Source organism: Jatropha curcas, chromosome 6 (genome assembly GCF_041381405.1).
Source record: "Jatropha curcas cultivar XTBG-Jc1 chromosome 6, XTBG_Jcur_1.0, whole genome shotgun sequence".
Lineage (NCBI taxonomy): Eukaryota > Viridiplantae > Streptophyta > Magnoliopsida > Malpighiales > Euphorbiaceae > Jatropha > Jatropha curcas.
The window spans coordinates 16,094,822-16,107,819 of NC_143156.1; the positions used below are offsets into that span (position 1 = coordinate 16,094,822).

A 12,998-nucleotide genomic window follows, 5' to 3' on the forward strand; every position below is an offset into this window, starting at 1 on the left:
TTTGTTTGCTGGTTTTAATGGTAGGAATCGGGGGGTTGAGCGGAGCAAGGAGAGGGAGGCGCTGCCAAGAAGAAGAAGAAGAAGAGAAGGAAAGAAAAAGAAGAGAGGCGAGTCTAGAGGCTTCTAGGCCATTCCAGTTTGACTCAAACCGGTTTGGTCCAACTCAACGATTTAGCTCGATTTTTTTGTTTGGTTATCTGGTTTTCTCTTGGTTTCCGAAAACTTTAAGGCCATTTACGGTTCTTGTTTATCAATCATTACATATTTGCTGTACAACCCCATTTTATTCTTTCTAATTTGATTTACTCCCCAATTATTTTCAAGCAATTTGATTTATTTAATTGATTGAGTCAAATTGATATCTCTTTCTCAATTTACTCAAAAATAGTGCATTATGTATCAAATTTAGGATTACCTAATTAAGTGTAAACATAATTCTTATTATTATTGTAAGTGGTCTAATATCAATTCTAAGAAGTTTAAATTATTTTCGAATAGAAGTTCCGATAACTTGTTTTGGGCTTAAGCCCAATTCGCAATTTGGGCTCAGATCAAAATTGCTCGGTACTTACAGCCCATCCCATTAAAATTTTGGATTTTCGATTTATTAAAAATTCAAAAGTTTTGAAAATAAAAATTCGGGGAATTTTAGGGGTGAATTGGGTTTTCTAAAAATTTAGCTTTCAAAACAACATCAAAATTCTATTGCAACGAAATTAGAAAGCATTGATAGAGTTAATTATCAAATTTAGAACTATCTCACAAAGCTAGTTGTAAGTCTAGAGAGATTTTGTGAAGAACAGTTCTTGCGTTTAGAACTGCTTCACAAAGCTTAAGCAAATTTAGAATGAGTCTGTGAAGAATCAGTTACTGCATTTTATAACTGCTTTATAAAGCTTTAAGCAAAATTAGAAAACTGATTATAGTTCATATTGTGTTTACACTAAATGTAGAAGGATATATTACAACTTAATATAATCACAATACAGAAATCCAGAGTTCTAATGTTTCACAGAGAAAGCTTATTCACGTTTAGAAATAGAAATTCATTAACAACTCTGCATTTCTAAAAAGATTAACAGTTGTGTAAGCATAATAGAATCAAACAGAACTTCAGAAAATAAAAGAAGATAAACATAGAGATTTATAGTGGTTCGAGACTCATCTTGAGATCCTCCACTGTGTTATCTCTTTTTAAGGGTAAGAGACAAACCAATTTTACAAGGAAATTGATCAACACCTAGATCTAACATTTATCCTACTAGATTTTTCAAAGGTTCTAGTCAATCTTAACTCTTTCTGTTTTTGCAAAGAATAGAAACTCACATCAAGATATTAGAATCTCACACAAGTAGAAGATCGCTTGATAACCTATTACACCATAGCTTTTCACCTAAGCTATTATACAAAAGTGTTTCATTTAAAAAACCTCTAGTGTACAACAGATTACAAAATCTTTATAGACAGAGCGAAACACATTTATAAGCAGGAAGAACAAAAAACAGATTTAGAAAATCGAAATGAAGTTCAGAATTGTACTTTAGAAAATATTTTTATTAAATTTTCTCTTCTCTTAAAAATATTTCTTGAAGTAAATAGACGAAAAGAAATAAGGGGGTTTAAAGGAAATTTTGAGAGATTTAAAACTTTTATTCAATGGACTTTTACTCTTTCAAAAACCTCCATGTTTTCAAAAGAAGAAAAATGTCTTTTATAGGAGAGGTGAGGATCACGTTTTTAGAAAAACGTTGATATTTAGTTTTAAAGAGTATTTAGACTTTTCGAAAATAAAAAGATATACGAATCTTTTATAAATACTCAATTATTTATTGCCAAAAATATTTAAGTCAAAATCTTTTTCATTTAGGTAAGTAGAATTACAAACAAGATTTGACTTTTCTTGTTAACGTAATTTCCGAAAATAAAAGATATGTGAATCTTTTACAAATACTTGATTATTCGTTGCCAAAAATAATTAAGCCAAAATCTTTTTCATTTAGGTAAGTGAAATTAAAAGAGCAAGATTTGACTTTTCTTTTTAAGCAATTTTCGAAAATGATTTTGAGAGAAAGAATATTTTTGTGCTTATAAAAGAATATACTCTTTATTCTACAATATATCCTAACATACTAACCACTAAAAATTTTCAATAATCTTCATGAAATTCAAAGAATCTTGGATTTGTAATAACTTGCATTCCTTAGCAATTTCCATGTAAAAACTTTGCATAAAATAATTTTAGCACATACAAGAATATTACATTTATTTGTTTTGCAAAATTATCCAAATCTTAAGATAAAATTGACTCTTAAATCAACAGAACGGATATGGATAAAAAAGTTTAAACAGATACCAGATAGTTTAAAATTCGCGGGTATTCACCCCTGCTTCCATTCTATTAAAGATGTATTAGATTAAGACCATGTTAGATTTTAAAAGTTTTTTAAAATCTTTAGATTGGATGATAAATTTGTGAATAACTCTTTATTAATACCTAGCAATCTAAAATTCAACGAAACCAATGATTTTATAGAATCATTTCAAATCAATAATTTTTTGAATACCATCAAATTTATTTAGATTTTTAAAAGTCATAATTAAATACCATAAGATGTTTTATGAATTTTATAAGAGTCTAAATTAAATATTATAAAATTTTAATAAATTTTAAAATATTTTAGATTGAATAATATTAAAATTTTAAAATTTTTTAAAATATAATAGTGTTTGAATCTATTACAATCTTAGCAGCGCTATTCTAGGGGTGAATCTATTTAATAGTATTTCACCCCTTCAAATATATAAAATCTGATCAGCTGGACGTACATTTTGTGACTATAAAATGAGCTATCGATTCCAAAGCAACGTGTTCAGTTTGCCAGCTCTCTTAAGTAGCATTTCCAGGCAGAGGTTCCTCATTATTCCTTGCAGATTTTCTTCCTTGCTCTTTTACTCTTCAACTATTACGCTATTGCTATTATCAAGTTCTTGTAGCTTTTTGTGTTGCAGTGCTGGTTTCAAGAATCAAAAGGCAATGGAAGGTCATGATCTCTCCAATGTCTCGGTGGTGGATGATCCTTCCTCTCTCCAAAGCAAAATTGATGCAATTCGCATTGCAGGTCCTTCTAAGCTCCAGGTTTCCTTTCTTCCACATTTTTTACTTTGCTTTTCCCTTGATTTCTATGTTAATGTTACTTATTATGTCCGGCTTTTTATGGGTTAGATAATAGCAGATTTTGATGCAACATTAACCAAGTACTTCGTCGATGGCCGTCGAGGGCAAAGTATGATTTTGGGATTTTGATTTTTTGTAATGCTTTTTCGTTTTTTGGTTGCCGAAGAAATTTTTAACTTTCTTGAGTTTGCTTTTCGTTTTTTGTATTAGGTAGTCATGGGATTTTGCGGCAGGGAAATCCTGACTATGATGCCAAGAGGCAGGCATTGTACGAATATTATCATCCTTTAGAATTCTCCCCAACTATTCCGATTGAACAAAAAACCAAGCTCATGGAAGAATGGTACATTGCTGCTTCTACCTGTGAACTACTAGCCACCTATTCTGCTTTAAATGTGTCCAATGTCTTTAGGTGGAGCTACTATTCCTGTTTATAGGCATGTAAATTTAATTGAACGGACATGAGTAAAATTTGATGCTTTTCTAGTTGGCATGAAAAACTGAGGATACTAGCCTCTGTGCAGGTGGGGAAAGACCCACAATCTTCTTATTGAGGGAGGCCTCACATTTGATGCAATTAGGGACTCTGTTGCTACTTCTGCTATTGCTTTTAGGGAAGGTGTTGTTGAACTCTTTGAGCTTCTAGAGGTAAAATCTTAACTTTCCTCCACAACTTCTTAGGCATTGTGGAAAAATCTGATACGTTATTTTATTTTACAAGTAATGACTGGTGCCAACCGACAGATTCAATTTTTTTTTTGTCCATGTTTTTTCATATTTAAAATTTTGGTGGTAGCTATTTGCAAGTCTGGTGAGTTACTTTTTGTAAAAATTGTCTTATAGTATCTTAATAATTTATTCTTAATCCATATGAACAAAGCCTTCAAAGATATCACCTTGAGCGTATTTGTAGATATCAAAATTCTTAAATTCAATTTAGATCCTTCTTTGTCTACATATACCATATTAACTAAGAAAAAGATTTCTTTTTCATGATACCTTATTTTTGAGTCCTTCCATCCCCCTCTGGGCCTCCACTCACTTCCCTCTCATCCTAACCAACAGCTTATCCATTACTTGAAAATTTATTCAGGCCATTACCAAAAGGACTGAACTTGCCCGCTAATAACTTGGAAGTAATCGCTCCACAGTTGTCACATCATTCTTTTAAAGTAAAGCACCAGTTTAACACCATATAATAAGTCAGAAATTCAAATTTCTAGTTTCTGTCAAGTCTCCTGCATTTCACATCTTTTCATTTGTACATTGCAAAGCATATGGAGAAAGAACAACACCCACAGCTTCAGGTCCTTGTAATGTCTTATCTACTATTAACATATTTTTAAGATGGTGTTATTTGTGTCCACTCTCTCATGTAACTGTTTTCTTTTTACAACTTGTAGGAAAGAAACATTCCTGTTCTCATATTTTCGGCAGGGCTTGCAGATATCATAGAGGAGGCAAGTTTATAATATAAGCTTTCTGTCAATTTGGTAACAATCTGCATTGAGTTTATTCTCTGATTTCTGAGTCCAATTGACGACCCCTTGTCCGTTGGCACGTTTGCTTTTACTATTTCAGGTTTTGAGGCAAAAAGTTCACAAATCTTTTAAAAATGTCAAGGTTGTCTCTAACAGAATGGTATTTGACAATGATGGTTGCCTCATTTCTTTTAAAGGTATAATAATTCTAGCCCTTTGGCATAGGTATGCCTTCTAAGCTTTTATGCAATGGAGTTTCCACATCTGCTTGCTGTAACTTTAGTTAATGATTATCATATGATTTGCAGAGAATCGACAGAAGTGTTTTGATGAGAATACTGACATCTAATTTGTAACATTTAGTTGATATTTTTCTCAATTCCAAGCTCAGAAAGAATACTGAACAAATATTTGATATGATCATGATATGCAGTTTCACCTGTGACAAGTTTGTTTTAGTTTACTCTTTTCCTGCTTTTTTTTTATGTGTATTGAAGAGCGCTCAATTTCTATAGCAACCATTGTTTACCAATTGAAAATGTCATTGAGAAAATGATATATTCTTTTCTAGTTTTTAGAAAAGCAGGGTACAGAGCTTCATGTTAATCAAGTATCCATATTAATAATCTTGTTAGATGTTATTTCTCTTACAATTTGAAAATGGCAATGTAAAATTCACTTGTGGTAATAATGCTAAGTTTCTCGCATATTTGGTTTTGTTCTGATTATGCTTTTTAACTGTTTTGTTACAGGGAAATTAATTCATAGTCTAAATAAAAATGAACATGCTCTTGATATGGCTGCTCCTGTTCATGAGCATCTTGGTGATGTTGATGGGGTAATTAATGATAGTGCCTCAGCCTCAATGAAGAAGAGAACCAATGTGATCCTTCTTGGTGACCATCTAGGAGACTTGGGAATGTGTGATGGATTGGACTATGAGACTCGAATATCTATAGGATTCCTGTAAGTTTGTAACATTGGTTAATCTTCATTTACTATATAGTATTTCAACTTTGCAACCCACCTAGTAAAGTGAACTGGAATAGTTTTGTAGTTTTCGCTTGTTAGTTGACCACACATTCTGAGGTGGTTAATATTTTATTTGGAACACCTGGATTTAGTTTACCTATTCCAAAGATGAAGTGGTTAAAATCAGGTCGGTTGGTATTGAAAATTCCGAAAATTCCTTTTAGCATGGAAAAGGAGAGAAGAAGGAATGTTAAAATTGATGGAGATGATGTAGGAAGGCTAATTAAAGAAGTTTTAAGTCTGTGAGTGTTTCAAATCAGAGTTCTGTTGGGTATTTTGGAAATATGTTGCTGTTTGAAGTTGTAAGAGATGGGTACTTTACTCAGTTCCATTATAAGCCTCAACTCCTTAAGTAGATGATAATTATCTGAGGCGCTTAGTTTACGAGAGTTCTTTTTGTTTTTTATACCCTGGCTTATGCTAGTAGAAGTAACAGATCTTGATCTGTAACAGATGTCATGAACACCTCTTTTAACTACAACTAACACTAAACCTTAATCCGAAGCCTTAGCATGTCTTTCAGTATGATTTACTTGTATGACAATATACTTAAGAGGCGAAAAAAAGGATTAGAAGTTCCCACTGATTTCATGAAATGTCTGTTCAACATGCTTCAAACTGCCATATCAGAAGTTTTTTTAACAAAAAAGAAATTTTACAATTTATGACTGTAAGGTAATACTGGTCCCAAGGAACAAGGATGTAGGCTGAGATAGAAAAGAGTATATGCTGTTAATCACATGAAAAAATGTAAGATCAGAAATAGGTATTGCCTTGTGCCTTTTGCCATATTGATGAATTGGCAGGGCAAGAGCAAAATCCTGTATAATGATATTATTCTAGTTGATAGATGTAGGGTGAGGATAAACATTGTTAGGACTATGGAGAAAATATGCTAGTCCCAATGTCCCATCCAGAAAGAAAGAGTGTGAATATATGGAACATCTTTCTTTTAAGATGAATGAACACCATTGCTAGGAAATATACCCATCAAGAAAGAAAGAGTGTGAGTATATGGAATGTTTCTTTGTTTTAAGATGAATGAACCATTGGTAGGAAATATAGTAAAGCAGTTGTTGTCTTGCAGGATTACCATGAACAGCAGGTTCTGATTGTTGCCTAAGTAATTTATGAGATAAGATGAGAGAATCTAGAATGTTTTTGAATAGCAAATTGAAGCAAATATTTATACTGTAGTTAACAATAACATTCATAAATTTTTAGCATTTGGATGCTTTATTCAGACAAAAGATCTTCAATTTATTGCATGGACAGAAATGAAAGATTGCTTATGTTTTGAAAGGTTTATTTTGAGCATCTTTCAACCTAGCTGAAAACATTTGGACGAATCATGTCTTTGGTGCTGTGCAAACACTCCTGCAGCCTGCCCTAATTACCTTTTTTTCTTGTCTAAAAGAGAAATTATCAATCATAATTGAGCATTATCATGTTCACTGAAGCATTAGAGATATATTAAGAGTTCTAACTGTTACAATTTTGTGGATGTTGAAATAGTATTTCCGCAGTTTGGCATTTTGGATAAAATATCAAATTATGTAGAAACCTTTTTCCTTAAAAAAAAAAAATTAAAAAAAAAGGTGTCTGCTATGTTGGTTCATTAATTGGGAATGTCTCTGGCTGCTGTTTTGCTTCTACCTTTATATTGCTGTGGTTTTTCTGTTTCTTTAATTTCTAGAATTGTGATATTAGTAGATCTTTTTCTTTTAAATTTATGGTACATCCTAAAGAACAATGATCATATGCTACTGGTTTAGGAATGATAATATCGAGAAGAATCTTCCTAGCTACAGCAAAGCCTTTGATATAGTCTACCTGGTGAGTTATATTTTTCTTTGGTTTTTTTGCACCTCTTGGGTCTTATCGAATTACTTGTTTCCTGGATTTTACAACTGGTACATTCTTCTATCACATTTATCAAAATATAATATTTTGAATCTGTATTCTGTTCATATTGCTGATGTCAAGATAAATTATTTCAAACAGAATGATGCACCAATGTGGGGCGTAGTCAAGCTTGCTTCTCAGCTATTTACAACTGAAGATTCTTGAGTTTCTTTGGCCGTAAATGGTAAATTTTTCAGGTCATCTATGGCTTGGGTCGAATTAAGATAATCAACTGGCATATACATTCACTGTGCTATTCTTCTGAAACCTCGATCAAATTCACAGGACATATATGTCATATTCCAACTGGCATATTCCCACAAGGCCAAGCAATGGGATGAATGACTCTCATTGTTTATTGAAACAGTGATGACAAGATATTTGTTGAAGGGTGAACTTTTTCTATATATTATGTATATGGCATTTATTCAATTCTTTGTTTTATCCGAATTTATCTTCTACTAGATCATATCATAGGCTGTTACTGTACGATAGGGCAGGAAAAGCACTGCAGCCTTCTTAGGGTGAGCATTCGGTTGGTTTCGGTTTGAACTAAAAGTGAAACTGAATCTAAAGGTTAGTTTCCTTTTCCTCCATGGTAAGATTCGTCGCTTCGACTCTGACTTGACGACTGACCATGGACCGTTGCAGTTGAATGTCCAACATGAAAAGATGCATTACGGTTGTTATAGTTTATCCATTCCTCATTTACAGCATCATTTATCATACTCGAGTAAAATTATCCTCCATGATAGAGTTTCATGATTGATAGACAGTCAGAGAACTAGCGCCACCATTGGGTGAAAATGTATTCTTGTGTTCAGCATCTTCACCATCACTGCTCTCTTCTGCATCACAAGCTTTCTTTGTCCCTCTGAAGATTCTGACTTTTCTCAGACCAGAAACCGTGGAGTCTTTCCGTGATGATAGAGCTTCTTCGGAAGACGGAGATGGTTCTACCTGTGGCTGTTCTTCAACAGTTCCCAATTCCATCAACCTGAGGGATAACTGCTTAATATTTGAACTAATGTCAGAAACATATGAAAAGAAACAACAGTTCCCAATTGCAGAACGAGTTGAAAATGGACTTGCAACAAGCAAGGGATCATCCTCAGTGGTCCTACTGGGAACTGTTAAAGGAAGGTTGATTTCAAGCTCTTTCTCGTTAGCTGCTGAAGAAATTCTGTAAGGTTTAAAACAGCAGTTCCAACGAGGACACTGTTCCTTGGTTCTTCTTCCAAGCCCTAAACCATTGTGGAAAAAATAGTTATTATCAGTTAAAAAAAAAAAAAATTGCTGATCTACATGCCATTGACTTTCAACCATACATAAATCACATGGAAATTTTCAATACACCATAACTGAGATAACAAAAAAACTGGACCTCCTACAGTTTCTACTTTTATCCCAACTATGAATTTAAAAGAACAACAACAAATATTGAAGAAAAACCAATTAAGACATAAAGGATGAAACTCCATAGCAACATAAACGATGAAATTGATTAGATTTAACCAATGAAAAACATGACTGAATCAGGGGAAAAGAAAAAGACATCCCAACCTTAATCCAAGGAATTTGGCAAAATCTGAATTGAAGTAGAGAGCGAAAAAGGATATTGACCAAAATGACCAAAATTGACAATACCAATCAATTCTATCAATTCTAAAATGACCAAAATTTATCTATCAATCAAATATAAAGAGAAAAAAGAAACGAAACCCAAAAAGAAGAAAAAAAAAATCTTACATTGAAAACAGTAAATTCAACCTCCCATGAGTGGAACATACCCTTCTTGTATCCAGAAAAGTTGCAAACCTCCTCATTCCATTCAAAACACCATCACCACGAAAGCCACCTTCTTTTGTATAATTTCTTTTAACAGAAAACGCCTCAAAGGTCCCAACCAATACTCTTTTGACCCTTCCACTTTATCTCAACCACCAATCTCCTCTTATTCCTCACATCATCATTATGATTATTTTCTGTATCAAATTGAAGCATATTCAGGCCTTCCAACCTCTGAATTGTTACTTTGACCTCAAATTTTCGTGATGACAGAGGTGGCCATGGCCACCTCATCATCTTCACCACCATTATCGTATTCTATAAAGGTAAAAGCAAAATTGAGAATCAAAACTAAAATTATAACATTTAGCAACAAAATGAAAAGAAAAAAAAATTATCTGGGTATTGGAGGTATGGTGAAGACTATTCAAAATATAAGTGTACAAGAATAAAGATTTGGAAAATAAAATCTGGGTATTGTAAGGTAAACGGCGATTCTACAAAAATGCAAAAAGAATGGAAGTTAAAAATGGGTAAGGGAAATTTTAGTGAGAAGAAGAGAGAGTTATACAGAGTGGAACATCTCGTTGTTTGTATATAAAGACCCGTTGGTTTTTAGGCAAAAGCCCGGCAGTGTATAAAGTATAAACCTATGAACTAACGTCTCTTTTTCCACTCGTCTTCCCAAGTCAGGTTCTTTTATTTATTTTTTATTCGTTTTCCTTTTTCCTAAATCATCCCAGTATGGAAAAATAAAAACACCTCCCTAAACTATAGTCAAATTAACACATACGTTCTTCAACATTTAAACACTAATTCAACCCTCCTTAAATTATCATCCATCAACAATCACCTCATTCCGTTTAAAATTATCCCAATTTTTTGTCATGGCAAAGAAAATGACCATACTAACTAAACTATATTCATTCACAAAAGATAGGTTGGCAAGCCCAGACCGAAACCCATACAGAGCAGAAACAAAGGTGTTACTACACCAATTCATCCTCGAGCGGGAGGGACAACCATTGAGTCACAGACAAGCTGACCTGACAATGGAAACAACAAAGCCACCGGTTGTCACTTCCTCCTGTATCAGTTTCCAATTCCTCTCCCTTTTCTCATTCAACTTCATGGCTACTATCAATTCTGACTCCAAGCAAATCAGCACTCTGACTTCAACACAGAAAGTTAAAAACAATGCAATAGATGTAATGGTCCAAAAGTGTGAAGAAAGCAATGTAAGTATTTCTGAACCTGAATCTGAAAATGATCTTTTAGATACTTACAATAACCTTTGCAATGAATTTGAAAAACTTGTTAGAAAGCATAAAGTTCTAAAGAAGGATTTCAGAAAATTAAAAACTGAATGTAATCATTTGAAAGATGCTTTTTATCAAGAAGTTACATGCAAAGATCTTATCATAGAGATCAAAGATCTTAAAGATTGTAATAATACATTTTCTGAAAATCTGAAACACTTTGAAGAAAAATGTACGAATCTGAATTCTGAAAATGAATCTTTAAAAACTAAGATTAGAATTCTAATATCAATTTCAGAATCGTTTTCTAAAGAAAAGACAAGTTCTAGCTATGATGGTATTTCTAAACAGAATCATGTTTCTAATAAGAAACATGCTATTTCTAATGCTGTGACTTTAGAACATCTGAAATCTAAAAGTCTCAACAGAAAGAAAAATCATAGTAAGCTAAATACACCTATTCCCACTAACCCTCCAGGACCCAATATGAGTTGGGTACTTAAATCTGCTTGATCTTTTTAGGTGTGCCTAAGGAGTGAACTGAAAATAGAAATGTGGTACATGGACAACACTTGCTCTAGGCATATGACTGGTGATAGAAAGAAATTCACCAGATTAGAAAAGAAAAAGGGAAGTACAGTAAGCTTTGGAGACAAAGCAAAAGGTAAAATCGTTGGTATTGGTGGAGTAGGTTCTAATCCTTCAATAGAAGATGTATGCCTAGTAGAAGGATTACATTATAACTTGTTAAGTGTAAGTCAGATTTGTGTAGAAGAGTGATCTTTGAACCCTCTTATTGTGAAGTTCAGAACATGCATGATAACAAAACTTTATTTGTTGGAAAGAGGTTTGAGAATATATACTTAGTAGATCTCTCTGATATGCATAACCTAGACATATGCTTAGTTTCTGTTGATAATTCTATTTTGTTATGGCATAGAAGACTTGGACATGCAAGTATGCACCTTATTTCTAAATTGTCTAAGAAAGACCTAGTTTGAGGTTTGCCAAAACTAAAATTTGAAAAAGATCACATTTGTGATGCTTGTTAATTGGGCAAACAAACCAGAACATCTTTCAAATCTAAGGGCTTGGTTTCTACTTCTAAACCTTTAGAATTGTGACACCTTGATTTATTTGGTCCTATTGCTCCTTCTAGTCTTAGAGGAATTCTATGCATTTGTTATTATAGATGACTATTCTGGATTCACCTGGACACTCTTCCTTAGAAATAAGGATGAGTCATATGACATGTTTGTTCATCTTTGCAAGAGAATACAAAATGAGAAAGGATACAACATCTCTGCAATTAGAAGTGATAATGGAGGAGAATTTGAAAATCAGAAATTCAATGCCTTTTGCAACGAATCAAGAATCTTTCATAACTTCTCAGCACCTAAAACACCTCAACAAATGGAGTAGTGGAATGCAAGAATAGAACACTTCAAGAAACGGCCAGAACCATGTTGAGTGATTCTAAATTACCAAAGTATTTCTAGGCAGAAGCCGTTAATACTGCATGTTATATTCTAAACCAGGCTTTGGTAAGATCTAAACTTAAAAAGACTCCATATGAGCTATACAAAGGTAGAAAACCAAATATTGGTTATTTTCATATTTTTGGGTGTAAATGCTTCATTCTAGATAATAAGAAAAATCATCTTGCTAAATTTGACGCTAAATCTTATGAAGGAATTTTTCTAGGATATTCTAGAAATAGTAAAGCATATAGGGTGTTTAATAAGAAAACTCTAGTTGTAGAGGAATCTATTCATGTTGTCCAAATCAGACAATTCAAGCTTGAACTTGGAAAGCAGCTTTAACGAACACACATTCAAGGCAGAGCCATCCTATCATTACATTTCCAGTAACTCTCCCTCTAACCTTGGCTTTTATGAACGGTGCCTTGGTGTGATTCCTTCCTTCCGGAGGAAGTTCATCATCAGAAAAGGTGATAATGAGGGGATCATGTTGGACTATCCCCATAAAATCAGCCATAGAGATGGATAATGAAACCGGAATCTCCACCATGGCTTTTAGCAAAGCTTCTCGGTGTTTCTTTGACATACTAACAAGTCCTAAATGCTTACATTTGCATGAGTTCTCTTCATTTGTTTGATCAGAGCATTGTCTTCTATTTCAGTCTTTGGCACACTCGATGAGCTTGCCTTTTCTTTCTCCTCTAGAGGCTTGATCATTTCTGGCTGATAGATCTGACCATTTCGGGTCATATGGCTAACAGTTTTGGCTTCTTCCTCTTCCTCGCTACTCCATACGTCCAGAGTAACGGGATGTACCTCCACCTTGTCATCATTGACAAACCAAACTTGTTCACTCTGGTCCACCCATTCCTCTATT

The 12,998-nt window shown here is 33.4% G+C and overlaps 1 protein-coding gene and 1 pseudogene across 4 annotated transcripts; one reads left to right on the forward strand and one right to left on the reverse strand.

The window, feature by feature from the left end:
• The first annotated feature begins 2,770 nt into the window (after window positions 1-2,770).
• Window positions 2,771-8,043, forward strand: LOC149495614 (uncharacterized). Of its 3 annotated transcripts, none has more exons than XM_089723349.1 (10): window positions 2,771-2,910; window positions 2,995-3,136; window positions 3,224-3,284; window positions 3,386-3,587; window positions 3,700-3,823; window positions 4,579-4,635; window positions 4,757-4,853; window positions 5,409-5,622; window positions 7,464-7,524; window positions 7,693-8,043. In XM_089723349.1, the coding sequence occupies exons 1-10, from the start codon at window positions 2,843-2,845 to the stop codon at window positions 7,756-7,758; spliced, it is 1,092 nt and encodes a 363-aa protein (XP_089579475.1). In that variant the 5' UTR covers window positions 2,771-2,842; the 3' UTR covers window positions 7,759-8,043. The 3 variants fall into 3 exon arrangements, with proteins under 3 accessions (XP_089579475.1, XP_089579476.1, XP_089579474.1); XM_089723350.1 differs by having other exon boundaries at window positions 2,773-2,910; window positions 3,010-3,136; XM_089723348.1 differs by having other exon boundaries at window positions 2,901-3,136; window positions 3,386-3,518; window positions 7,693-7,777; window positions 7,879-8,043.
• Window positions 8,044-8,251: 208 nt separating this feature from the next.
• LOC149495615 (uncharacterized) lies at window positions 8,252-10,024 on the reverse strand (annotated as a pseudogene). The gene is made up of 2 exons (XR_016321420.1): window positions 9,343-10,024; window positions 8,252-8,837 (listed from the first exon to the last, which is right to left on the reverse strand). The product of XR_016321420.1 is annotated as an uncharacterized LOC149495615 (transcript).
• Window positions 10,025-12,998: the final 2,974 nt, after the last annotated feature.

Bases quoted from the DNA above. Each gene is read 5' to 3' on its own strand.
- LOC149495614 (XM_089723349.1), top strand. From the start codon at position 2,843: ATGAGCTATCGATTCCAAAGCAACGTGTTCAGTTTGCCAGCTCTCTTA. The intron at 2,911-2,994 runs GTTCCTCATTAT...AAGTTCTTGTAG, and splicing joins AGTAGCATTTCCAGGCAGAG to CTTTTTGTGTTGCAGTGCTG. The intron at 3,137-3,223 runs GTTTCCTTTCTT...TTTATGGGTTAG, and splicing joins CAGGTCCTTCTAAGCTCCAG to ATAATAGCAGATTTTGATGC.